Genomic DNA, 27,849 nt, shown 5'->3' with positions numbered 1-27,849 from the left:
ACTTTTTCATTGGCTGCTGTTTATTATCAAATATTTTACAGACTCAAAAAGGAAAACAACATTATTATTATCATTATTATTATTATTATTATTATTATCATTATTATTATTATTATTATTATTTATTTATTTATTTTTCCTGTTGATTATATCTTCTGGCTGACCTTCATTATCCCCGGGAACAGTTTATAGATGAACGCTGTTTCCGTCGGACCTTTCACGCGGACGGACCAAACAAATCACCCGCCGGAACCCGGACCGGAAGAGCTGCTCACGGACTATAAAGTGAAATTAAGCGTCAAAACTTAAAATGAAGTTTCGAGGAAAAATCATCGATGTCGCGTGTCTGAACCATTTCACCCGTGAGTCTCTGCAGCTCCACGCCGACACACTGACGCTGCTGACCCGTCAGCTTCCACCAGACTTCAGCGCGAAAACTCACATTTCTCTGCGGACAAATAAACATCAGCCAGACTTCATTCAACATGTGTCGTTCATTCTGCCTGTTAAGTGTTATAAAAGTCCTCAGTTCGGCTCACAGCAGGGGCTGAAATATGCGTTTAGTTTAATCAAAATCGATACTTTCGCACTGACGTTAACGTTAATTAATACGATCAGAATCCTCCAGAAAATCAATGAAGTTTGGAACTAAAGAAAAATCCAGAGTTCAAATTGAAGCAGATTCAACCAAGAGTCATCTGTTATCACAGGAGCTAGATATTGTTGTTGATGTATTGAATTATTGGAAATTAATCAATTTCTGTTCATAATGTAGGTTTTTTTCTGATGGTCCAACAAAATGTAACGTTCACAGACTTTATTATGAGTCTGGGCAGTTGGAGCAACGATATTTCTTTTCTCAGGTTTATCATAAAAAAACAGATTAATAGAATATATAAAAATTATCACAAGTTGTTTTCGTAGTAAAGTTAATAAGTAAAACCAAAGAGCACTGATTAATCAGGCACAGTCCATCTTTGGCTGAGTTAAATCATGTTGAAGTTGTATTTGTCTTCCTGCTCGTCCTCACCAGGAGTCATCACCACCATCTCAAAGCTGACGAAGATCTGTGTCCTGCGTCTGACTCCAGACAACCTGTTCTTCGTCCTCTCGGGCAAAGTGGCCAATGGAGGGGTCAGCATGTGGTGTGAGCTGTCGCAGGTAAGAGCTCCAGTTCAGGTACATGTTTCACCTTCGCTAAGAAGACAGACAGGTCTCTGTAAAGACGTGGTGGAGACAGGTGTCTGTAAAGACCTGGTGGAGACAGGTCTGTGTAAAGACGTGGTGGAGACAGGTCACTGTAAAGATGTGGTGGAGACAGGTGTCTGTAAAGATGTGATGGAGACAGGTCACTGTAAAGATGTGGTGGAGACAGGTCTCTGTAAAGATGTGGTGGAGACAGGTCACTGTAAAGATGTGGTGGAGACAGGTGTCTGTAAAGATGTGATGGAGACAGGTCTCTGTTAAGACGCGGTGGAGACAGGTCTCTGTAAAGACGTGATGGAGACAGGTCACTGTAAAGATGTGGTGGAGACAGGTCTCTGTAAAGATGTGGTGGAGACAGGTGTCTGTAAAGATGTGATGGAGACAGGTCTCTGTTAAGACGTGGTGGAGACAGGTCTCTGTAAAGACGTGTTGGAGACAGGTCACTGTAAAGATGTGGTGGAGACAGGTCTCTGTAAAGATGTGGTGGAGACAGGTGTCTGTAAAGATGTGATGGAGACAGGTCTCTGTTAAGACGTGGTGGAGACAGGTCTCTGTAAAGACGTGATGGAGACAGGTCTCTGTAAAGACGTGGTGGAGACATGTCTCTGTAAAGATGTGGTGGAGACGGGTCTCTGTAAAGACGTGGTGGAGACAGGTCTCTGTAAAGACGTGGTGGAGACACGCTGTATTTTAACCTGCATGGCTCATTATCATCAGTGACCCTCGGTGTGTCCTTCCTCCCTGCAGGCCAACGTCTTCGATGAGTACCAGATGGAGGGCGTGTCCTCTGAGGACAATGAGATCTGTCTGGAGGTGACTCCAGAGAACCTGTCCAGAGCGCTGAAGACGGTCCAGAACGCCAAGGCTGTCAAACTTAAACTGACCAAGAAGCACTGCCCCTGCCTCACCATCGCCGCCGAGCTGGTGAGACTGTAGACGACTTACACACCACTGAAGAGTGACATCGAGCCGGACTTCATTCAAAATGTGTCGTTTATTCAGCCTGATAATATCAAACGTGTTTTATATTTACGATTTTAAAATCTGCCACAGCCGCCCGCTTGTCCCTAACCCGCCAAAGTCAACACTGAACTTCTTCTGGTCCTCAGCAACAAACGTTTGAGCCTAACAGACAGACGGACAGATTTCTTGCTTTATACTTACATTATTTATAAAACTAAAATTAAATTCTGGCCTGAAAGTAGAAAGAAACAGTTAATTTTACACTTTACACTGTGTGATGTCTTCAGAGGCTCTGAGACAGCTAACTGAGTGACGTCCTCCTTCTGTCCTGTCCAGCCCACCCTGTCCAGCATCAGCAGGGTCGTCACTCACGACGTCCCGGTTGACGTCATCCCCCGGAGACTCTGGCACGAGTTCAAAGAGCCGAGCATGCCAGACTTCGATGTAAGTGACGTCGCTATGAAGCGTTTTCAACCAAACAGTGGAGACGTGATCTGTTCACACAGACAGAGATAAGTGAAGTCAGGTGACCTGACGTGAAAGACGTCTGCTCACACGTGTGTCCTCGCAGGTCAGCATCTACCTGCCTCCTCTGAAGACGATGAAGAACGTCGTGGACAGAATGAAGAACCTCTCCAACTTCCTGGTACGATCGCATCTTTCCAGACTTCACACATTTTCTGATCTGAATTTAAAGTAAAGAAAAGTGTGTGTGTGTGTGTGTGTGTGTGTGTGTGTGTGTGTGTGTGTGTGTGTGTGTGTGTGTGTGTGTCAGGTGATGGAGGCCAACCTGAACGGAGAGATGAACCTGAAGATCGAGACGGACCTGGTCTCTGTCACCACTCACTTCAAAGACCTGGGAAACCCTCCGTGGGGTAAAAACTGTTCCTGTCACCTGTTTTTAGCCGTCAGTCTGACACACAGTCGTGGTCCTCAGAGGATGATCCCTCACTTCACACTTTACTTCACCGTAACGTTTGATTAACACGTCCATGTTGTCCACAGAAACATTTTATTGATGACTTTGGTTTTCCTCTTCATCCTTTTATCACCATCATGACGTATATGATCTTATTTTGTTCGTTATTTTGATTTATGACCAAATTCCTGGAAAAAAATAGCAAATTCTAACATCAGCATGTTAGAATTGAATTTATAGCATTGTTGTTCCTAAGTCAAGCCTCACAACCTTTTGTTTATCTGTATGATTTTCTTCTTCTTCTTCTTCAGTGAACATATTTGACCTTATTTGTAATATTTTTGGGGCACTTTTGTTTTTATTCAGGGTTCATACAGAACCTTGAAAATTTTTTAAATGCTTCATTAGGAACGTGCTTGAAATTCTCCTTGAAAAATTGATTGATTTCCAACAACGTCTGGTGTTTCATCTACACTCCTGTAACCAAAAAGTGTTAAATATTTGAAATGTCTGTTTGTTGTCTCCTGACGTCTCTCAGCAGACTCAGACCGGACCGGAGCTCGATGGACGATCATGAGCTCTGATATGAAGGTTTTGTTGTCCTGTATGTTTAATTCCTCAGCCAGTGTTTTCTGGATCCCTCAGTCTGCAGAGCTCCACTGAAATGAATGAGGTGGCTGTTGTTGGTCCGATCAGTCTCATGTGATGATGACCTCATTTTGTATTTTAATCAGCAGGTTAAATGTTAAATGAAAACCGTCTCTCCGCTCACAGTGGTTCAGGTTTTAGTTCAGCTCCAGCGTCTTCGTTCTGTCTCCTTTCGTCCTCCTCATCTCCCTCCGTCCCTCTCTGCAGGTGATGACGCCTCCCAGGACGGTGGTCCGTCTCAGAGCAGGGACCCCGAGGCCATGGCCCAGGCCCGGGTGGACATCAGGAAGCTGCAGCAGTTCCTCATGGGACAGCAGGTCAACCCCAGCAAGGCCATGTGCAGTGAGTTGACTTTTCCATTTGTGTGCCGACGACGTGTGACAACTTTTTATTTTAAAATCCAATTTCATGTTAATTTGAACATGAACTGTCAAAATAATAATAAAAAACTCCACAGACACTGAGAATGTGTTGAAACTACCGTCACTGTTACTGACTGATGCTGTGCTGTGGTACTTCTGCTTCCACTCGAGGATTTGACGCCGTCCTCTTGTCCCCACAGATATCGTCCATGAAAGGGTCGTCCACCTGATTCTGCTGCATGAAGACGTGTCGCTGCAGTACTTTATCCCGGCGGTGGCGTAGGCGCTCTGCAGACGGCATGAGCTGTTTCTTCTCTCTGAGTTTTGGGAAATGAAAAATGGGCGTGTGAACGTGTTTCAGGCGTTTCTCCACGTGGCAGAGTTTGATGTCCTGCACAGAACCCATGAGACAAAACTGTGGATGGCGGCGAGTCTGTCCTACGTTTTAATGAGACTGAGGAAGACTGAGGAAGACTTGACCCACGGACATTTGGTATTAATAAGGACACGGTGGTAAATGTTCATTTATCAATCATTTGGACAGGAAATGTAACATGTTTATATAATTTATGTGAGAATGTTTTGTTCTGCATTAAAAGTGTTGTTGGTGTTTAGTTTGGTTTCATTGTGTTGCTGTCTCGTCCACACAACACAGTGGATGTGAGCTGAGTTTCATTTTCATTTGTGCTGCTCAAAGCCTCCAAAGATTTCCTTTGGAGAAACTCATCAGCGGCAGGACGTCCCAGAACTGATGTCGACTTTCTACACACTGTGCATGTGCAGTGTTATTTGGTTGAACTGACCCTTTAATTGGCTGTCAAAAAAGAAAAAACACCTTCTAGCTGAAACTCTGCAGGGTGCTTGATAATGAACGAGACATGTTGGAGCTTGAATCCCAATAATGAATCATAAGGTCACGGCTGAGTACATACTTTGAGCTGCTCAAACAAACAGCAGGTGAGATCAGAGCTGTGTTAGTTTGGTTTGTCGGGTAATCACAGTATAAATGTGTTGGCTGTGAGTTTCATGGGGCTGAGGTCATTATTAAATGTCTGCAGGTGCTAGTTTAGATGAATTATGACCCTTTCCATACAATGCTGCTCTGCTAAGCAGAAAAATGTGATTTGTGTGAACTGACCCTTTACTTCACTGGGTAAAATCTGTCTGGTAGTATTAATACCAGGAATATTTGTTCACAGAAGATATTTCAGCATATTTGTAGACTGTAGTTGTTGTAATGACCAACGACGTCTGACTGGGCTTTGGCTCCATGCAGGTCAACAGTCCATGAGGACAGCACCCACTGGTGGTCTTCTGACGGTGATTTAACAAATCAAAAATTAAAGTTATTCATATGAGATCAATGCTTGATTATCTTCTTAACTGACTGAATGATAACAGTTTACATTAATGAGCTGTGAAACAGGGCAGTGATCATTATTAATGCCTGGTAGTGTTTATAGATAATGAAGTAGACTGGAGCAGAGAGATAGAAATGAAGTTCATTGACCAACCTGTCCCTTTGTATGGACCCGCCCTCCCTGAGCCTGCAGTAGTCCTGTTATATAAAAGCTGATCTGTGTGAGCAGCAAACAGACAAACAGTCATGTGATTTACAGTGAATGTAAAGTGTTTGTCTCTTCCTCCACTTGTATGAAAACTGGGCGGGGATAATAAAACTACAAACAGATTTTACAGACTCCATTTTTGTTCAACAGATCCAAGGGAGGAAAACTGACAGCTGATGCAGGGTGAGTGCTAATACAACATTTTTATTATGTTACTGTTGTTCAGTTATTTCTGTGTCGACTGAAGAGGAAAAAATGCGAGAAGGTCTGCAGTTACAGTGAAAACAGAGAGAGAGAGACAGAGAGAGAGAGAGAGAGTGTGTTACTTCCTCTTCTGTTGTCGTGACTCTTGTACAGACTTGTTTCTTTACTCACCAACAGTGTTCATGTTTCACCTCTCAGACTGACTTCAGACCAGAACATGAGCCGTAGAGAGGTGGAGGAAGAGGAGGACAGAGCAGAGTCTCCAGGACCCAGCTGTCTGTCTCTGGAGAGTGACCAGTCTGAAGATGTCCCACTACGCTTCAGTAATGAACCTGGACCCTCAGACACACAGTAAGAGACTGTTTTAACTGTAGCCTCACCTGTAGATGATTTACTGAGAAGGAAGACAAAATGATCTGTCAGTTAAGCGAGTAGTAAGGAGATGATATAATACTACTACTACTACTACTTATACTTATACTACTACTGCTACTGCTACTACTACTTCTAATACTGCTACTACTAGTACTAGATGAACTATTTGTTTTTCTGGGCTACAGTGATTTCTCTAGGACATAGGATTTGATACAGAACAGGGCTGGATGATATGGGCAAAAAATAAAATCTCTGCACAATGCAGGATTATGAAAACATGATTGAACAGCCAATTTTTTAAATCAAAATATTCATGGCGGATACAGCTACCTATCAGCTATCTCCAAACAGAGGGCGCTCTCAGCCCGAGTGCTGACTGTTAGTAAAATCTAACTACTCACAAACCACACAGTGCTAGGACCTGCTCTACTACTGTTCAGTGTGGTTGAGGAAGTAGTAGCAGAAGCAGCAGTAGTAGTAGTAGCTGTAGATGTCTCAGAGTTTTGATAACTTTCGTTTCTGCTGTTAAAGCGTTGTTGTGTTGGCTCAGAGATGTGAGCGCAGACATTCCCCCTGCACAGTCTAAACTGTAGTGTTTCTTTAACTCACTGTCATTCAGCATTTCTCCTTCCTCTTTGTCTGTCTCCTAACGGATTTTCACGAGGAGCATTTTAACATCGGAGACACTTTGTGAATAACTCTTTTCTTTAGAAGGATCTAGTCTTGATTTTAAAGAAAAATGTTTAGAAAATGTCAAAACTAAACATTTTCTTAGAAATGTTGTTACTGGATTCAAACAGGAAAGTAACTTTGCTTTTCATGTTTTTGATCACCATCTAATCACTAAATGTATTTTTCCTCACAGAGAGAGGAAGAGGAGGCATGTTTCTGTGGAGGAGCAGCCGTCCTGCTGTGTGTTGTGTATGGACGTCCTGAAGGATCCAGTCTCTACCAGCTGTGGACACTGGTTCTGCAGACAGTGCATCACTTCATACTGGGACCAGTCTGCTTCACCAGAACACTCCTCCTGTCCCCAGTGTGGAAAAAGATCCAGAACAATAGCTGGACTGCAGACAGCCAGTCAGACTACAACTGCACAAGGTAAATGTCTTTGCACACAGTCGGGAACTATATGAGAAAGCAAACAAACAAAGAAAATGTGTGCTTTTTTGGCACATCTGGCCAGCAAGGCAGTTTACAGACTCTAGCAGTGATTTCAATACAATACAAAGGTCATTCCATACTAACTCACCTGGTACCTCCCAGTTCATGTCATGGATTTTAAATTCATGGGACCATTTAAAATCATAGAGCTGTACTCCAAATACTTAACTTAGTTATGTATTTGAGGTTTAGCTGTTGGAGCTAAGTTTCATTATTCTTCACTATTCATCATTCTTTGTATGTGTATTGTCAGTCTTATTTTATATGCTTCAGTGATGGCTCACATAAATCAAAATGAAGATTAGGTGAGTTACGCTTTTGGTGTACAAGAACTAATGGAAGCAAGCATTGGACTACCTTCTTGGTTTTGCACCCATGTGGAAATACTTGAAGGCTATAGATCCAATTTATCACTACAAATTTCTTATCTGCCTCTATTAACTATCTCAAAAAGATGAAAATGCAAAACATTGTCTTATAGACCTGTTTGACCTAAAAACAGGGCACATTGTTTTGATACAGTGACTTTCTTTCTCTCTCAGCTGATAGTGTTCTGCAGCAGGTTTTAGATGAACATAAGATCAGTCTGAAGAAGAGATGTGAACATGTGACTGAAGGAAGTGATGGAACAGGAAGTGGAACCCTCCTCAACAGGATCTACACTGAGCTCTACATCACAGAGGGACAGAGTGAAGAGGTTAATACCCAACATGAAGTTTGGCAACTTGAGACAACCTCCAAGATGGAGACCCTCCATGACACTCCAATCAAGTGCAGCGACATCTTTAAAGCCTCACCTGACCAACAGAGACGCATCACAGTGGTTCTGACCAACGGCGTCGCTGGAGTTGGAAAAACCTTCTCGGTGCAGAAGTTCACTCTGGACTGGGCAGAGGGCTCCGAAAACCAAGATGTCAGTCTGCTGGTTCTGCTCTCGTTCAGGGAGCTGAACCTGGTCAGAGATGAGCAGTGCAGTCTTCTCAGGCTGCTCCATGTTTTCCATCCAACATTACAGAAGGTGACAGCAGAGAAGCTCGCTGTCTGTAAACTTCTGTTCATCTTTGACGGCCTGGATGAAAGCAGACTTTCACTGGATTTCAAGAACCATGAGGTCGTGTCTGATGTCACACAGGAGTCATCAGTCAGCGTGCTGCTGACAAACCTCATCGAGGGGAAGCTGCTTCCCTCGGCTCTCGTCTGGATAACTTCCCGACCTGCAGCAGCCAATCAGATCCCTCCTTCATGTGTTGACAGGGTAACAGAAGTACGAGGCTTCACTGACGCCCAGAAGGAGGAGTACTTCAGGAGGAGGTTCAGTGATGAAGATCTGTCCAGCAGAATCATCTCACACATCAAGACCTCCAGGAGCCTCCACATCATGTGTCTGATCCCAGTCTTCTGCTGGATCACTGCTACAGTTCTGGAGCACATGTTGACTACAGACCAGAGAGGAGAGCTGCCCAAGACCCTGACTGACATGTACTCACACTTCCTGCTGGTTCAGACAAAGAGGAAGAAGCAGAAGTACGATGAGGGACGTGAGACGAGTCCACAGAAGCTGACGAAAGCTGACAGGGAAGTTCTTCTGAAGCTGGGGAGGCTGGCGTTTGAACAGCTGGAGACAGGAAACATCATGTTCTACCAAGAAGACCTGAAGCGCTGTGGTCTTAATGTCACAGAGGCCTCGGTGTACTCAGGAGTTTGTACAGAGATCTTCAGAAGAGAGAGTGTGATCTTCCAGAAAACAGTCTACTGCTTTGTTCATCTGAGCGTTCAGGAGTTTCTGGCTGCAGTCTACATCTTCAACTGTTACACCAACAGGAACAAAGAGGTCCTGGAGACTTTTCTGGTAGAGAAAAACTCATCTCATGATGATTATGATGAAGATGAAGAAAATGATGATGACCCTTTTTATGATGATTATTATGAAGATAATGACAAAGATGAAGAAAATGATGATGACTCTCGTTATGATGATTATTATGAAGATGAAGAAAATGATGATGACTCTCGTTATGATGATTATTATGAAGATGAAGAAAATGATGATGACTCTCGTTATGATGGTTATTCTGAAGATGATAACGAAGATAAAGATGATCATGATGACTCAAATGTCCCTGATGACAATTATGATGACATTCTCTCTTCCTTGAAAGTCTTCCTGGGAAGAATCATGGAAAAATCCCTGAAAAGTAAAAATGGTCACCTGGACCTGTTTGTTCGCTTCCTTCATGGCCTCTCTCTGGAGTCCAACCAGAGACTCTTAGGAGGTCTGCTGGGTCAGACAGACAACAGTCCAGAAATGATCCAGAGAGTCATCAACAACCTGAAGGAGATGAACAGAGATGATGTCTCTCCTGACAGAAGCATCAACATCTTCCACTGTCTGATGGAGATGAACGACCACTCAGTTCATCAGGAGATCCAAGAGTTCCTGAAGTCAGAGAACAGATCAGAGAAGGAACTCTCTGTGATCCACTGCTCAGCTCTGGCCTACATGCTGCAGATATCAGAGGAGGTTCTGGATGAGGTGGACCTGAGGAAGTACAACACATCAGAGGAGGGACGACAGAGGCTGATTCCAGCTGTGAGGAACTGCAGGAAGGCTGTGTAAGTGCATGCATAATTATTGATTAAAAAAATCAATGTAGAGTTACTGTTGTGCTTATCAAACATTTACTTTTTTCTTTAATTTTGAAACAGATATGCATATATTACCTATGGTATGATGTTGTTCATTGCCATCTGAAATTATATACATGTCGAGCTGAAAACAGAGGTTACGATATTGATTTGATTAGATTAGGCAGCACCCTCTACTGGGCTCAATTTGGAATACTCTCCTCCAATCACACGCATGTATTCCCCACTGAAATTTGTGTAAACCTTACCAGCCAATTAGCACGTGTTTACAATAATTAATGTGGAGCTCACAGTATTGGCAGCGAAACAGCTGTCTGCCATTACTGCAACCTCTCCAGCAATCGGTGTAGGAGTGGTGGTGTCCATAGATAGATGGCTACCTGAGGAGGACTTTGACTGACCCCGAGGGGTCTTCTACCAGCACTCTTGGCTGTGCCTAGTCAAACCGAGCCATGCTGATTTGCTTTTCCATCACCACTTTTGCTGTGGGGAGTTGAGCGGAGTTGTGCATGTGATGGACCTGCTCCGGAGTATGACTGGTACAGGTACAAGGTGCTGAAATGAGTATCTCTGTTGGGTGGCTGGGCTCAGCCTTCAAAATAAGGTAAGCAGTTCGGACACCTGGAGGGAGCTCAGAGTAGAGGTGCTGCTCCTTCTCGTCAAAAGGAGCTAATGTATCCACACCTAGAGGTGGTTCGTGTTGCAGCATCAGGGAAAACCATTGTGGGTAGTGGGTGTTCCATCGGTTGACAAACAGATCCACTTCCACCTTCCTGAACCCGGTCCAAATCTGCTTTTCCACCTCAGGGTAAAGCTTCCCTCGTCTGGGAGGGGCTTGCCCCTCTGCATGAGGTTGGCATCACTGTTCATCAGCCCCATTATTGAGGAGAGCCTTTGGAGACAACAGGTGCTTTGAGGTCCACATCCACATGGTCCTCAACAGGGTAGTGGATTGAACTCTGCCGTGCCTGTTGATGCAGGCCTTTGCAGTGCGGTTGTCGGCCATCACTTACACTGCATCTGGGTTTTGAAGCATTGGAGAACCGAAAATACTGCCTGGAGCTCAAGACGGTTAATGTGTTGGTCTTCTGTCAGAGGCCAAAAACCACCTATCACTCTTTTTAGCCAGGACCCTACCCACCCTGCACAGGGGGAGTGGTTACCATGCAACACTTGTGCTTCAAGGCAGGCAAACCACCTCTGCATGCATTGCATATGCAGTAGTTCCAGTGGTACCAGAGAATGGACATGAACCATAGAGCCTGCAAGCCTTCAGGTCAATGGTGGTTAACCAGTCACCTGGTTGAACCAGTTCTGTTAATCGCTAGACCCAAATATGTTTTAAATAATCAAAATAAATAAATAATTAATAATCAATTCTAAAACGTACAGGTAGCCAATGTGGAGATTCTACAAAATGGGGACCCATAAATTGGATTTTGTGAGTAGTCTTGCTGCAGCATTTTGAAATAGTTGAAGTTTGGCTCCCCTAAGGCACTATGCCTCATGTTTCACCTCAAAATAACTTCACCATACCACATGCCATTTTTCTCCTATAACTCCTTTAACTATTATTCAAATAGCTGTAGTGCAGATTGAGAGAAGCCATAACATTCTAATTTATTTTTTTTTATCACATATTCATGATCAATAATGCCAAAAACAGCTGAAAAATCAAGCAAAGCTACTCATAAATTTCCTCTCTTCTATTTTCTTAATCAATCGTCAACCATTTATGTCAATGCATTGGCTGTCAAATATTTTACTGTGTATGCATGTTGGAAATTAGTGATTAAATCATTGTTGGACAAAAAATGGCATTTTGTTGCCAAACATGGGAGAAGAGAGAAAGGAAGTGTTATTGAAATGAGGCAATGCAAAACAAATGATGGGTATTTTAGGGTAAATTTGCAGTAGGTCTATCTATTGTCCGTTTCTATATTCAAAATATTAGACCGTTTACTTTCAAGATAACAGATTTTACATGTACTGTATTCACAGACTTCACAACTGCAGACTTTCAGATGCTCACTTTGAAGTTGTGGCCTCAGCTCTGAAGTGCAGTCCTTCCCACCTAAAAGAACTGGATCTGAGCAACAACAGTCTGCAGGATTCAGGAGTGAATAAGATATCTGCCGGATTGGAGAGTCGAAACTGTAGACTGGAGACTCTGAGGTCAGTTTGCTGTCTTTCTGGTGCTGTTAAATCCTTAATTAAAGTGTGATAGCCATTACATCTGAAATATTGTTACAAATGCACAGTTGTCTGATTATGCAAATTGTATAAATGCACTTTTTATTGTTGCATTTTGAATGAGTTAATACAGAGGGGTAGGACCATTGTCTATGGGAATAACAAGGTTAACTCTCTATTCAATTCATGAACAAAGGTCGCTAAAATGGTCTTCAGGCTTGCCACATTCAATGCGTGAGCAGTTTGCGTGGCGTTATGTCTTGCTTGACATTTCGGTCTATGTTAACATCAGAGCTGCTCAGCAGAATCCAGGCTGCTACGAGCAGATCTGTATGGAAGACAACACCGTTGACAGAAACGTTGAAATAAATACTCTGCTCTGCAACTTGACAGTGTTTGGAGAGCGAGATGATGGATGTCCATTCCTCATTCTTCCATATTGGAAAACCACATCACCAGCATTTATAGTGACTGACACCTACATTGTTACCTCACCCATGCAGGTAGGATGGTGAGGGATTCAAAAATCCAATCTTATCACTTACAAAAAAGTCAGGACACTCTGTCTTTCAGATATGATTTGAAAAATAAATCAAATTTGCCTGCAGTCTGAACATAGCCTAGAATCTGCTAAATTACAGGTTTTTTTAGGCTGCAGCTCCTGACCTAGATGAACTCACTGGCACTTTGGCATCTTACATTCATTAGTTTATGTGAGGACTTGTGTGCCAACAAAAAAACATTCCCCAAGCATCAGCAGTTGACCTGCATGTGTTTTACTGTAAGTTTGATAAGCCCACATTCACAAACCTCATCCCCTCTAAGACATCTCACAATTACAGCAGGACTTTAAAAGTGGTTGTCCAACATCGAATTTACCATCAAAAAGACCCAGCAGAGGATGTACTTCCTGTACCAGCTCAGGAAGTACAAGCCTCAAGAGCTGCTGATCCAGTCCTACACTGCAATCATCCAGTGTGTTCTCTGTACATCTGTGTCGGCCAGCAAACGGGACAGGAACAGACTATAAAAGCCAGTCAGGACTGCAGGAAAAAAAACATCACTGCTGCCAACCTGGCCTCCATTCAGGACTTATACATGTCCAGAGTCAGGAAATGGACAGGAAATATCACTGCAGATCCGTCACAACCTTGTCCAACTTCTAGCCTGTAGTAGGCGCTACAGAGCACTGTATACCTAAACAACTAGGCCATCACTATGATTAACAGGAAGATCTGTCATACAGTGTCAATAACCCTTGAATAGCAAAACATCTGCTTACCTAAAATTCTAATACAATGATTATATATTTACATGTACCTATCTCAGTCATTGCCAAATAGAAACCTAAGCACACTGTTTATCCTTAAAATCGTCTGGTATATACATACTGAACATAACCCACTTCATGTGTAATAATTACATTCATTACACATTTTTGATTTATCCCAGAATTTGGCACTATTTGTATACGTTTACAGTAACAGTTTCACTTGTCTTTGTTTTTAACTGTATTGTAGCTCTATTCCTATGCCACATTGGCAGATTAAAATTAAATAAAATACTATTGCTATGCTCTCAAATGCCTCTCAAATTAAAGACTGCAGGTGGAATGCATTGTATTTCTGCTCATGTATAACTGTTTTGGGTATGTTATGAACTTAAAAAAACAGTTGTGGGCAGCTCAATTCATCAATTGGATGATGTCTGTAGAAGGCTGACATTATGATGATCCATTGACAAAGGGGAAAAGCTCATTGATCAGAACAGAATTATATTTACCAATACATGAGAAATGTGTCCAAATGTTTGGACATATGCTTTGGCAAAATTGCCAATAAAGCCCCTTTTGAATTTGAATTTAGAAACAGCTATCAATCTTATTATAAATATATTTTTTTATACAAAACTTCCCTTTCTTTTTCAGACTGATTTACTGCAGGTTGTCAGAGATCAGCTGTGCTTCTCTGGCCTCAGCTCTGAAGTCCAACCCCTCCCATCTGAGAGAGCTGGACCTGAGTTACAATCAAAAGTTGCAGGATTCAGGAGTGAAGCTGCTGTGTGATTTTCTGCAGAGTCCAAACTGTAGACTGGAGACTCTGAGGTCAGTTCTGTTTCTGTTGTTAATGTTTTAGTTTTTAATGTGTAACTGCACTTAATGTATGTACATACATAGATGCATAAGGTGTTTTTTTTTCTTAGGTCTAAATCTTATTTTATTTTATTTTAAAATATTCCTCTTTGCATCAGGTGCCTCTTTACCTGCACATCATCCTCAACAATTATGAAATGTACATCTTCTCTGGCACTAACAAACTGTCATTTACTGACTCATACATGCCATTCAACAACTCATAGCCAGAGGAGCTAAGAGGGGAATAAAGGATATGTTATCGGCCCATTGGAGTGCTCTCCATTCCCTATTTTCTCTATTACTCCACAAGGCATAGCCACCAGAAAATGCTCGGAGAAGAAAAGATCCATCATCTATCTGTCCGTCTAATCTGAGCTGAGTCCCATAGTCCAAGTTTGGTGGAACTCTGTTCAGTAGTTTTTGCGTTATCCTTACAAACCAACCAATCAACAAAACAGCTAAACTTAATCTGAAATTAATCAACAGAATTTGAAGAAACAACAGTGTTGACATTCTGTCAAAGACATCTTTGTTCTCTGTTGCAGAAATGTCTACTGAAGTTAGCATGCTAACCAGCTAGTCCTGGCCTTTCCTGTCTCCTAATACCTCTTTGTACCTTAAAAGCTGATAGTCAGTCAGTTAAGTGTCTTCCCTCAGTCCAATATCACCAAGGTGGTTTTCTAGACAGGGTTGGCTCCTGGCACCCCAGGCCTGACTCCTCCGTAACGCCTGCTCAGACTTCTAAGGTGGCCATTTACTGATGCCTGACCTCCCACTCACTCCTCTGCCCCTTCATGCCTCTCCTGTCCAGACCTGCTGTGTCGTCATTGTCCCCGGAGTCATAGACCTGGTCAGAGCCGCTCTAAATCATCTCTATACTGTATTCCCTTTTATTCAACTGGCCTCCTTTGGTCTCAGAGGCTGTGTTTTGGTTGTTTTCACTAAGAAGCTTCTCACCCAGTGTTCACTGACTGCTTGCCCTGCTTGGTTTCCATTCCCATTCCGGTGATACACTGTGCAAGCATTTCCTGCTTCAAGTTCACCCCCTGTTGTGGGTCCGAAAACCTCCTCTTCCTGATGGCTCAAAGCTCCTGTGCAAACACCAGGCTAATTATCTTATGGCAGGTGCAGCTAGCATCAGTTAGCAGTTACTTCTGTTGATATGGTACAACATACTTGTTTGGAGTATGACTTTAACTCTGCCATATTGCACCTTTAAACCAACATCATGTCACTTTTTTTACCTTAAAATACATATCAGCTTCAGAGTCATGTTGATGGTACAGTGTCTTGTAACAGGGTGAATGGTGTCTCTGTCACTTGTTTCTGCACTATGTTACTTCAGTGAGAGGGTCGGATCACGGTGTTACATACATGTTCACTCCAAGATACAAGTTTTCAAGACATAACATTGGTATGACGTGATAAGTTTTTGTTTTTAGTTAGCACCTACATCATGTCTGACAAATTGTTACAGACCTGGGATTTGTATTTACCACAGTGGTGTTGCACTCAGAATTTGTGGTGGGCTCCACATTTAAAACTTAATGGATTTTTATGCACATTGTTTATTCTGTCTTCAGTTTGAGTTGGTGCAGTTTGTCAGAGATCAGCTGTGCTTCTCTGGCCTCAGCTCTGAAGTCCAACCCCTCCAATCTGACAGAGCTCGACCTGAGTGGAAACAACCTGCAGGATTCAGGAGTGAAGCTGCTGTGTGATTTTCTTCAGAGTCCACACTGTAGACTGAAGACTCTGAGGTCAGACACCATTGTTTATTTCTGTGCTCAGATTACTATGATGTAATAGTTGTGATTACACTAAACTACAGACATAAGGCTGATATTACACTGATCCACACTGAGTATCTTAATGCTAAAGTCTTTTCTCTTCTTCTGGGGTTTAGTTCATTGACTGTGGCAGAGCAATGTTGAGCTACACCTACGCTGGAATGTATTGTAGCAGCTCATTGTTATTTATACTAATAACGGCTCTTTTTCACTTTGTATTTAACAGTTTTAAACCTGCATCCTGTTGGGTTCAAGTGTTTAGAGTTTTTTTTTAGAAATGTTCTAAATTTCTGTGTTCTAAACCTTCTTCAGCTCTGAACAGATTATTCAGCACTGAATGATTCAAGCAGGAACATTGTCTCCTAAACTTACAGCATGTATTCTTTATTTAGATTGAGGGACTGCAGATTATCAGAGATCAGCTGTGCTTCTCTGGCCTCAACTCTGAAGTCCAACCCCTCCCATCTGAGAGAGCTGGACCTGGACAACAACAAGCTGCAGGATTCAGGAGTGAAGCTGCTGTCTGAGCTTGTGGAGAGTCCACACTGTAGACTGAAGACTCCGAGGTCAGTATAGGGTTAGTGTTATGCCATGCTGTTTTTGGCAGTATTGTACCAAACACAGGGAAGTAAATGTGTTACTCTCATGGAGTGTACCTCCAGTTCCACCATCCACTGTGTGAGCACCCCAACCAAGCCGTTGGAGTTGGTAATTCAGTAACAATGATAAGAACCCTCACAGCCAAGTCTACAGAGGTACCTCTACAAGGAATTGAGCCTTGGTTTTCTGCTATGGTGGGCGAAAACAGTACTACTTCCAGGTAGTTGCAGTAGTTACAATGTTATTAGACAAATGAGAATTTACAGTAGAGTAAAAAAGGTAGTTTGTTTTAATTTTTTTTGTGATGTTTATTGGATTCCAACAGATGACTAGTTATTTCCTTGAATGGAGGCAGAGAACATGAGTGTTGGCCAAGGTTTTAAAGTTTTGAATTTTCAATTGTTTTTTATTTTATTTTAGTTTTAGCTTTTAGATTTCAATTTAGTTTAGTTTGAGTTTTCAGAGTGCGTTTGCCAGATGTAGTTGACCTGAGTTTTTTATATGGTTACTTTTAGTTTTACAGTACTTTTACTTTGTTCTTGTTTGGGCTAGGTATGATGTAGCAGAAGTTTGTAGCTACATATGCATCTAAAATACATGAAAAAAATGTGCTACAAATTCAAATATTTATGTTCTATGTTTGTGTTGCACGAAGAAGCTACAACTTTAATTTTGTCGTGCAACTGTGTGTTGCAAAATGTCAATAACCTTATTGCCAAAAAAAGAAACAAAAAACAAAATGAAAATTTATGTAGTTGTTTGTAATTTTGATTTTGTTTTTAATTTAGTTTGTAACCAGGCAATTTCAGTTTTTTTCCCTCGAAAAGTATAATTTCTATAACATTTCAGTTTGTGACAGTTTTTTTAACTGCTTATTTTAGTTCCAGTTTTTAGTTTAGGATGGTAACCCTGGTGTTAATCAGTTTTAGTCTTTGCGGTGACAATATAACACGATGCAAAGTGTTTGATCAGTTGGCTCGTGTCAGGACTTTGAAGCTGGCTAACTCAAAGTAGACATCAATTTAAACTTGATCCATAAATGTTGGGATTGTGTTCATCCCTACAGGATTGATGGCAAGTTGATCACAGCCGACAAACATAAAAAATGTGAGTAATGAAACAGTGCACCCCATTCATCAAGGTCAAGTACGTTCAAATCTTATTTTAAAATGAGCCTGTGTTCCTATTTTTTTTTTCACGCTATGCAACTTTTCATTATTGCTCTTTCTGTTTCACTTCTTCTCTCCATCAGATTACTCTGATGTCGAACCGGATGTGACAGAAAAGCTCCAACTGCCCGATGATGACGAAAAGGTAGGAAAGGAGCATTTGCACAGTGTCCTCGAGTATATGACTTGATTTGGTCACACAAATAAATTAATCTAATTAGAGCTCAATTGTAACAACAGAAATACTGATGAAATATCAATGATAAGCTCAGAGTTGTACAGGGGTTGTATTTAGATCCTTTATAGACTCATCATGCATGTGTTTTTGGCTTTGGGTCAGAATTTCATGGAGTTTCACCGTTAACAGGATGTGATTGCCACTTCCTGTTACTGGAGACAAAGACAGACTGTGCTGGTGTCTTCCTCTTTCAGCCATCCAACACACATCCTGACCATAGCGTCCTCTGCACTTGCCTGCAACTAGGCATACTAAGTACATGTATATGTGTGATTAAAAAGAAGTCCTTGGATGGTACAAATGATGAAAACAATTTCATAACTAAGAGACATAGTTCAACTGAGGACAGGCACAATCCCTGTCTCAGTCCCAACACAATGTAAATGTATTCTGATATGACAATCTTCACAGTGTTTAAATGAAGAGGAGTGAAAGTACAAAACTTCAACTTTAATCTAAATTTCAACTCTTCTTCAGCTTTAACTCAACTGGGTTCAGACTGCAGGAATGTTGGGCTAATTCATCCCTGATTATCTGGTCATGTGAGGGTTTTACCGATCCAGTCCTAAACCTCCTGAACTGCTCGCAGACTCATCAGGGCCACCCCAATAATTTCAAACATGTGATATTTGGAATTATCTGGATGTTTACATCAGTACTTTGCAAACAGGACCACAATAACCAATGAGGCGTTATTTTCTGAAGCAGCTGACTTTATTAAGATAAGATAAGATAATCCTTTATTAGTCCCACATCTGGGACATTTGCAGTATTACAGCAGCGAAGGGGATAACAAAAAAAGAGAGCATCAATTAAAAACAGTAGTAATAAATAAGTAAAAATATATAAAAATGTAAGTAAAAAAGCAGTAGAAACATTATAAATAAGAAGCAAAAACCCCAAAAATATTTACACTAATGCATATTGGGATGCAGAAATTGCCAACCATTGTACAGATGTTGGCCCTAGAGGATAGTGTTGACTACAGAAATATACAAATGTGTAGACTTTGCATATCTCTGCAATGCAAATCAACCACCAGCTGTCTCCCCAGGTGTGGCTGTTGTTGTTAGCATGACGTCACAGTGATTGGGTATGTTCTGTTCACATGTGCTGTACGCTCCCTCTGGCACAGTAATCTTAATAATATCCTGGAGTGTGTGATGCACCATTATTTTCAGGTCTAGTGTGTGCATGTTTAATATTAGAAAAAAAAACATCTGTCAAATTTCATAATCAGATAGAATTTTTACCACTTCTGAGCCCGACTTTAAACTGCAACTGCTTTATAATTCACATGCTAAAAAAACAGACATTTTAAGATGTTTACAGTGTTTCCATGAACAGTTTTCCGTTTTCAAAATCACTACAAGCTTTTACTGTACAATGTGCTTATTTTACCTTAAACAAAAGCCATTTATTTCCCTCAGTGCTGTAGTGATACATGAGCTGTATCTATAACATATCCACCTGCTGCACTCTGACATGCTGGACCTGTCTCTTTCTCTCCCTCTCTTCATCTCTCTCCCTTTTTTCTGTGGTGGTTATGTAGCCTGTATTTGGTACATTATTACATTATTATTCCAGATTTTTTGTTTTCCTGCATTAATAACAAGGCTAGCCTTAAAGATTTTAACAGTTACTTCATTGATACTATTTCCTCTCCGATCCAAACAGTGTGCTTGAGTTGAATATTGACATCGGGGTTTACTTTTTTATTACTTTAGACCACACAAGTTTGCACTTCTCTGACAACAACTTTTGCCCTCTTTAATCGCAGGCTCCACTGTCCTTCTCACCTGAGCAGACAACTGACTCTTCATACAGGTAATCATATAAAATGACAAAACACTACAACCAAAGTTATTGCCTGGCTGAGCCTTCACTGAAGGAGAGTGGCTTGGTCTCCGGGGTGCTGTCCTCGCCTTTCACCTGCTGCACATGATCACCTGTCTTAACAGATCATGTGACTAAATGGTCAGCATGTATTCTTTATTTAGATTGAGGGACTGCAGATTATCAGAGATCAGCTGTGCTTCTCTGGCCTCAACTCTGAAGTCCAACCCCTCCCATCTGAGAGAGCTGGACCTGGACAACAACAAGCTGCAGGATTCAGGAGTGAAGCTGCTGTCTGAGCTTGTGGAGAGTCCACACTGTAGACTGAAGACTCCGAGGTCAGTATAGGGTTAGTGTTATGCCATGCTGTTTTTGGCAGTATTGTACCAAACACAGGGAAGTAAATGTGTTACTCTCATGGAGTGTACCTCCAGTTCCACCATCCACTGTGTGAGCACCCCAACCAAGCCGTTGGAGTTGGTAATTCAGTAACAATGATAAGAACCCTCACAGCCAAGTCTACAGAGGTACCTCTACAAGGAATTGAGCCTTGGTTTTCTGCTATGGTGGGCGAAAACAGTACTACTTCCAGGTAGTTGCAGTAGTTACAATGTTATTAGACAAATGAGAATTTACAGTAGAGTAAAAAAGGTAGTTTGTTTTAATTTTTTTTGTGATGTTTATTGGATTCCAACAGATGACTAGTTATTTCCTTGAATGGAGGCAGAGAACATGAGTGTTGGCCAAGGTTTTAAAGTTTTGAATTTTCAATTGTTTTTTATTTTATTTTAGTTTTAGCTTTTAGATTTCAATTTAGTTTAGTTTGAGTTTTCAGAGTGCGTTTGCCAGATGTAGTTGACCTGAGTTTTTTATATGGTTACTTTTAGTTTTACAGTACTTTTACTTTGTTCTTGTTTGGGCTAGGTATGATGTAGCAGAAGTTTGTAGCTACATATGCATCTAAAATACATGAAAAAAATGTGCTACAAATTCAAATATTTATGTTCTATGTTTGTGTTGCACGAAGAAGCTACAACTTTAATTTTGTCGTGCAACTGTGTGTTGCAAAATGTCAATAACCTTATTGCCAAAAAAAGAAACAAAAAACAAAATGAAAATTTATGTAGTTGTTTGTAATTTTGATTTTGTTTTTAATTTAGTTTGTAACCAGGCAATTTCAGTTTTTTTCCCTCGAAAAGTATAATTTCTATAACATTTCAGTTTGTGACAGTTTTTTTAACTGCTTATTTTAGTTCCAGTTTTTAGTTTAGGATGGTAACCCTGGTGTTAATCAGTTTTAGTCTTTGCGGTGACAATATAACACGATGCAAAGTGTTTGATCAGTTGGCTCGTGTCAGGACTTTGAAGCTGGCTAACTCAAAGTAGACATCAATTTAAACTTGATCCATAAATGTTGGGATTGTGTTCATCCCTACAGGATTGATGGCAAGTTGATCACAGCCGACAAACATAAAAAATGTGAGTAATGAAACAGTGCACCCCATTCATCAAGGTCAAGTACGTTCAAATCTTATTTTAAAATGAGCCTGTGTTCCTATTTTTTTTTTCACGCTATGCAACTTTTCATTATTGCTCTTTCTGTTTCACTTCTTCTCTCCATCAGATTACTCTGATGTCGAACCGGATGTGACAGAAAAGCTCCAACTGCCCGATGATGACGAAAAGGTAGGAAAGGAGCATTTGCACAGTGTCCTCGAGTATATGACTTGATTTGGTCACACAAATAAATTAATCTAATTAGAGCTCAATTGTAACAACAGAAATACTGATGAAATATCAATGATAAGCTCAGAGTTGTACAGGGGTTGTATTTAGATCCTTTATAGACTCATCATGCATGTGTTTTTGGCTTTGGGTCAGAATTTCATGGAGTTTCACCGTTAACAGGATGTGATTGCCACTTCCTGTTACTGGAGACAAAGACAGACTGTGCTGGTGTCTTCCTCTTTCAGCCATCCAACACACATCCTGACCATAGCGTCCTCTGCACTTGCCTGCAACTAGGCATACTAAGTACATGTATATGTGTGATTAAAAAGAAGTCCTTGGATGGTACAAATGATGAAAACAATTTCATAACTAAGAGACATAGTTCAACTGAGGACAGGCACAATCCCTGTCTCAGTCCCAACACAATGTAAATGTATTCTGATATGACAATCTTCACAGTGTTTAAATGAAGAGGAGTGAAAGTACAAAACTTCAACTTTAATCTAAATTTCAACTCTTCTTCAGCTTTAACTCAACTGGGTTCAGACTGCAGGAATGTTGGGCTAATTCATCCCTGATTATCTGGTCATGTGAGGGTTTTACCGATCCAGTCCTAAACCTCCTGAACTGCTCGCAGACTCATCAGGGCCACCCCAATAATTTCAAACATGTGATATTTGGAATTATCTGGATGTTTACATCAGTACTTTGCAAACAGGACCACAATAACCAATGAGGCGTTATTTTCTGAAGCAGCTGACTTTATTAAGATAAGATAAGATAATCCTTTATTAGTCCCACATCTGGGACATTTGCAGTATTACAGCAGCGAAGGGGATAACAAAAAAAGAGAGCATCAATTAAAAACAGTAGTAATAAATAAGTAAAAATATATAAAAATGTAAGTAAAAAAGCAGTAGAAACATTATAAATAAGAAGCAAAAACCCCAAAAATATTTACACTAATGCATATTGGGATGCAGAAATTGCCAACCATTGTACAGATGTTGGCCCTAGAGGATAGTGTTGACTACAGAAATATACAAATGTGTAGACTTTGCATATCTCTGCAATGCAAATCAACCACCAGCTGTCTCCCCAGGTGTGGCTGTTGTTGTTAGCATGACGTCACAGTGATTGGGTATGTTCTGTTCACATGTGCTGTACGCTCCCTCTGGCACAGTAATCTTAATAATATCCTGGAGTGTGTGATGCACCATTATTTTCAGGTCTAGTGTGTGCATGTTTAATATTAGAAAAAAAAACATCTGTCAAATTTCATAATCAGATAGAATTTTTACCACTTCTGAGCCCGACTTTAAACTGCAACTGCTTTATAATTCACATGCTAAAAAAACAGACATTTTAAGATGTTTACAGTGTTTCCATGAACAGTTTTCCGTTTTCAAAATCACTACAAGCTTTTACTGTACAATGTGCTTATTTTACCTTAAACAAAAGCCATTTATTTCCCTCAGTGCTGTAGTGATACATGAGCTGTATCTATAACATATCCACCTGCTGCACTCTGACATGCTGGACCTGTCTCTTTCTCTCCCTCTCTTCATCTCTCTCCCTTTTTTCTGTGGTGGTTATGTAGCCTGTATTTGGTACATTATTACATTATTATTCCAGATTTTTTGTTTTCCTGCATTAATAACAAGGCTAGCCTTAAAGATTTTAACAGTTACTTCATTGATACTATTTCCTCTCCGATCCAAACAGTGTGCTTGAGTTGAATATTGACATCGGGGTTTACTTTTTTATTACTTTAGACCACACAAGTTTGCACTTCTCTGACAACAACTTTTGCCCTCTTTAATCGCAGGCTCCACTGTCCTTCTCACCTGAGCAGACAACTGACTCTTCATACAGGTAATCATATAAAATGACAAAACACTACAACCAAAGTTATTGCCTGGCTGAGCCTTCACTGAAGGAGAGTGGCTTGGTCTCCGGGGTGCTGTCCTTGCCTTTCACCTGCTGCACATGATCACCTGTCTTAACAGATCATGTGACTAAATGGTCAGTTAATGCTTGTTGTATATTTCAGCATTTCTGTGTCCTGCAGGTTCAGGTGTCCTGGTCCAGGTGTGTTCCAGTGTTCTTTTACTGGACTGGTGTTTGTTGTGGCCCAGGAGGTGGAGCTGCTGTACAAGACTGTCCAATGGGATGAGAGCCTCCTCCAGTCAGCTGGCAAGAGACCTGCAGGGCTGCTGTTTGATATCAAGTGTTCAGAGGATGCTGCTGTCTGTCAGCTCCACCTGCCACACTGTGAAACTAAGGATGGTAAAGACATGGTTGTCTTCAGTGTTAGATGATGAATTAGTAAAATTTAAAGATTTTTGTGCAGTACTTTGCAGCATTCAGTGACATGCAACAACATATTGTGTTGGAGTTTAAAGTACACGCATCCAAGCAGATCACATGTGGGTCATGTAAAATGATAATGAATTCAAAAGTAACAGATGCAGGATAGAGGCTAACTGGCCCCAGTACTGCAGAGTTGATGACAACAGATTCATTTGAACTCTGAGCTGAAGTGGTCAGACATAAAATTGCCAAAGATGAACCTGCAGCAAAACAAAAGTTTAACAGCTGTTTCCTTTAACAGCGTTGCTTGTTGATGGCCTGTTGTCTGTCGTCCACATCACTGACGATGGGATGAGCATCTTAGAGCCGCTGGAGATCACAGACACTCATGTGGCTGTGAAGGTCCCTCACCTCTCTGCCTTTGGGCTGGTCTGGGATATTGTGAAAAGAGTGCTCAACGTCTCACTGCCATTAAACGGCCAAGTTCTGCTGTTCCTCCGACCTCCAGACAGAAGACATCGAGTTCTTGATGTATTTCTGCTGCAGGACAACATCCCTGTGCATGAGGTAAAGCCATGTGTCATATGTGTTTACCATCAGCCTAAACTCATGTTTTAAGACACAGCTCATTCCACAAAGATGATTCAGGTCAGGCACACTTTGCTCCGAATGTAAAACCTTCTCATGCTGCGCTAAGAATCAAAATCAATCTGTAAATCTTCAGATGTGTTTATTTATTTATTTTTATGTTCTCTGCATATTCTTTGCTATTATTAATTTACTTGTATCCTCTGGATTATGTCTGTCTCTGTTATTTTATTTGAGTATAGTTATAGAGTATAGTTCAGTTAGTTAGTGAAATGTGCTCTATAAATAACATGGACTTGACTATCTGAGCATAAATGCCAAAATAAAATGTCCTGTGACTGAAGGTTGCTGCTCAACAAGGAGGTGCTGAGTACATCAGGATCTCCTCCGACTGTCATCTCAGCATCGGTCAAAGTTACAGTGTTCGCTGTGAACATGAGGGCTTCCCAATACAGCCTGAGGTGAGTCGACTCTTCTAATGGTTATAAATAGAATTATCAATGATACAATGTTGGCTTCATGTTGAAAATAGGTTACAATAAGGAAAGTAAACATTTTTGCAACAGACCTGAAAATGACACATTGCTTCTGGTTTTCAGCATGCACCATTTGGTCCAAAGCATGGACCAAATTTCCATCCAACATTTGAAGTTTTCCTGACGACAAACCCAGAGAAAGTGACTTTGATGGTCCAGGACCAAGAGAGGAAAGACGTCTGGAAACGTAATGTGTATCTGAAAGGTGAAGGCTTCACCAACCTGCAGCAGCACTCCACCTGTCAGAGTTTAGATCCCAGCGACAGACTAGAATAGACTACAATAGAACGTGCACGTGTATTCACAAGTTAGCGATTATTATCAGGGAATCAAGAGTCATAATAACTGAGGCACCAGCTGCGCTTTCGAGTCTGTATAAGCGTTAGCTAACTGGGCTAATCAATAATAATAGTGTTAGTAGTTTTCATTCGATTAAGTTGCTAACCTAGATCTTCATGAATTTATGATACACTATTTGTGTTTTTATAGCCTGTTTTGTGTCTTCCAGGTCCAAGAAGGTCAAGAAGGGAAATTCTACAGAGAAACGTCCCAGCAGAGGACAGGGTCCCAGCAGAGGACAGAGTCCCAGCAGTGGACAGGGTCCCAGCAGAGGACAGGGTCCCAGCAGAGGACAGGCTGCTCTCTGTTAGGACAGAGTTTGTAAACCGAGTGTCTGAACCTGTTCTGAACCAGCTCCTGGATAAACTTTATGAGCGTAGTGTTATAACATCTAATGAACTGCAGTCAATCAGAAGTAACAGAGACAGAGCAGAGAAAGCTCGAGGCGTGATCGACACGGTACAAAGAAAGGGAAGTGAAGCCAGCTCAGTCCTGATCGCTGCTCTCTGTCAGGTGGATCATCTCCTCTCCAGAGAGTTCAACTTAAGCTGAAGCTAAATCAAGAAAGTGTGATGATGATTCTGTATAACAGCTGACTGTTGTACAGCTTCACATGACGTAGTTCAATGTTTAAATGAGACGTGTTGCTGTTAATGCCTGTGGTTCTGATGAGCTTTCTTTGACTCTGACAGTGTTTGACTGTAGTTGGGGGGAAAAAAGGCCCTTTCACTGTTACCAAACAAACCACTATTTTTTCTCAGGGAAAACATTTGTTCTTTTGTACATTTTGCTGTCTGAATGTATGATGGTTACACGTAGTGTCTTTGACAAACAAGGTCAGAAGAAACTGAAACCTTGTCAACTCAGATGGACAGGTCTTCATGTCAGTCTGCATCACCTCAGGTGCATTCTTGTCTTATCACATCGTTCCAGTGGTTTTCTATCCACTTCTTTCTACTGTGCTGCCTCTAAAATTCAGTGTGTTCGGTCTGAACACAGTTAAAGTTCACAACTGTGGCACATCAGACAGGTTCAGTCTCTCACAGACAACAGTCAGACCAGTTTTTGTATTTGAACCTCCTGTTTTTTAATTTAATAAAACTGCTCCAACAATGTTTCAGTCACTTTTACTGGATTCAAACCAGTTTGGTCTGAAATGTTTTCTTACCCACTTCAGAGAAGTTAGACAGCTGAACATCCGCTCCAAATATGTGACAGTGACATATATATATATTAACATGCTGCTATAACATGCCTGTATTAACAGCTTGGCTTCCATCTCTGGATGACAAAATCAAATATCACTATATTTTTGACCAAACACCTCGATATCATCACTGTGACAATGTTGTAGGGATCACTATTGGTCCTCATAATACGAAGACAGTGAGATTTTTGATCAGTATCAATATTGATCATCAGTAATGTTTCAGTACTTTAGGTATAATACTTCTGAACTGTTACTGCAATAAGATTTTATATGCAGAACTTTTACTTGTACTTTAGTGTATTTACACTACAACATTACTACAGTACATGGAAGTACATTAAAAGATCCAAGCAGTACTTCAATTGTGGCTCCACAATAAGTTAACAAAATAATGTGTGACGATGTTTTCGTTTCATTATTAGTACAAATCTTGTGTTTTTATGTATTAATGCTGGGTGACTGGTTTCATTTAATCTCTGAGGTTTTATCTGAATTATATTATTTTTAGTGTGAAATGATGTTTCAGAAAACTCACATCCTGATATTAACAACTCATCACTTGTCTCGTCATGTAAACTCCAACTAAAGAGTCCAACTTGTACACAGACTGATGTATTTCACACATGATGTCATAAAACATCTACTTGTTGATTTTTTTCTATGGATTTCCAAATTTGTGCGTTTATTGGAGGAAGGTTCAGTTTGAGTTTCCTACCGAGGTGTGTGTTTGTGTCCTTCAGTGAGCTGCAGATGAAGGAAAATGAGTGTTTGTCTGCTGTCAGACTGTCAAACAGCAGCAACAACCCAACACAGCAGAGACCATGGAGCCTGTGTGACACCTGGTCTGAGAGCAGGTGAGGAGCAGTTTGTTGGTTTGGACAGCAGGTGGTGCTGCTGCATCGACAGTGAGCTGCTGAGTCTCATCTCTTTATAAAATATGATGCTTAACAGAGATAAAAGGTGTCTGCTTCTGTTTGTTTAAACCCTTTTCTCATGATGAGTCAGACAACAGATCAGAAGCTGATGTCCTCGTGTTATTAATGTCTCCTGATGTGTTGGTGAAGCTTCAGCTCCGGTTTATAACTCCGCCTTCATCAGGGCTTCCTCAGAGGCTCCGCCC

The 27,849-nt window shown here is 41.1% G+C and overlaps 2 protein-coding genes across 3 annotated transcripts; both read left to right on the top strand.

Annotated features, from left to right (window-relative positions):
• The first annotated feature begins 226 nt into the window (after window positions 1-226).
• Window positions 227-4,712, top strand: hus1 (HUS1 checkpoint clamp component). The gene is made up of 8 exons (XM_084340097.1): window positions 227-362; window positions 1,034-1,161; window positions 1,954-2,130; window positions 2,506-2,613; window positions 2,741-2,815; window positions 2,945-3,044; window positions 3,944-4,078; window positions 4,299-4,712. Exons 1-8 carry the CDS (start codon window positions 311-313, stop codon window positions 4,379-4,381), a joined length of 858 nt encoding a protein of 285 aa, XP_084196223.1. The 5' UTR covers window positions 227-310; the 3' UTR covers window positions 4,382-4,712.
• A 1,105-nt stretch (window positions 4,713-5,817) lies between these two features.
• On the top strand, window positions 5,818-26,634 carry LOC311249177 (uncharacterized protein). Of its 2 annotated transcripts, none has more exons than XM_084340008.1 (20): window positions 5,818-5,849; window positions 6,069-6,221; window positions 7,111-7,346; window positions 7,952-10,022; window positions 12,057-12,230; window positions 14,176-14,352; window positions 15,966-16,139; window positions 16,562-16,735; window positions 17,836-17,876; window positions 18,022-18,083; window positions 19,957-20,003; window positions 20,177-20,350; window positions 21,451-21,491; window positions 21,637-21,698; window positions 23,572-23,618; window positions 23,815-24,032; window positions 24,358-24,623; window positions 24,989-25,105; window positions 25,244-25,385; window positions 25,689-26,634. In XM_084340008.1, exons 2-20 carry the CDS (start codon window positions 6,088-6,090, stop codon window positions 26,069-26,071), a joined length of 4,740 nt encoding a protein of 1,579 aa, XP_084196134.1. In that variant the 5' UTR covers window positions 5,818-5,849; window positions 6,069-6,087; the 3' UTR covers window positions 26,072-26,634. The 2 variants fall into 2 exon arrangements, with proteins under 2 accessions (XP_084196134.1, XP_084196133.1); XM_084340007.1 differs by having other exon boundaries at window positions 5,826-5,849; window positions 6,048-6,221.
• Window positions 26,635-27,849: the final 1,215 nt, after the last annotated feature.

The sequence above is a fragment of the Pagrus pagrus genome (genome assembly GCF_965226575.1).
Source record: "Pagrus pagrus genome assembly, chromosome: 20".
NCBI lineage: Eukaryota > Metazoa > Chordata > Actinopteri > Spariformes > Sparidae > Pagrus > Pagrus pagrus.
The sequence above is the reverse complement of the archived record's forward strand: the minus strand, read 5'-3'. Positions and strand labels throughout refer to the sequence as shown.

Excerpts from the sequence above, each read along its gene's own strand:
- hus1 (XM_084340097.1), top strand. The coding sequence starts at position 311 with ATGAAGTTTCGAGGAAAAATCATCGATGTCGCGTGTCTGAACCATTTC. Across the intron at positions 2,614-2,740 it reads CGAGCATGCCAGACTTCGAT|GTCAGCATCTACCTGCCTCC; the intron begins GTAAGTGACGTC and ends GTGTCCTCGCAG. Across the intron at positions 3,045-3,943 it reads CCTGGGAAACCCTCCGTGGG|GTGATGACGCCTCCCAGGAC; the intron begins GTAAAAACTGTT and ends CCCTCTCTGCAG.
- LOC311249177 (XM_084340008.1), top strand. The coding sequence starts at position 6,088 with ATGAGCCGTAGAGAGGTGGAGGAAGAGGAGGACAGAGCAGAGTCTCCA. Across the intron at positions 6,222-7,110 it reads CCTGGACCCTCAGACACACA|AGAGAGGAAGAGGAGGCATG; the intron begins GTAAGAGACTGT and ends TTTTCCTCACAG. Across the intron at positions 21,699-23,571 it reads TGCCCGATGATGACGAAAAG|GCTCCACTGTCCTTCTCACC; the intron begins GTAGGAAAGGAG and ends CTTTAATCGCAG.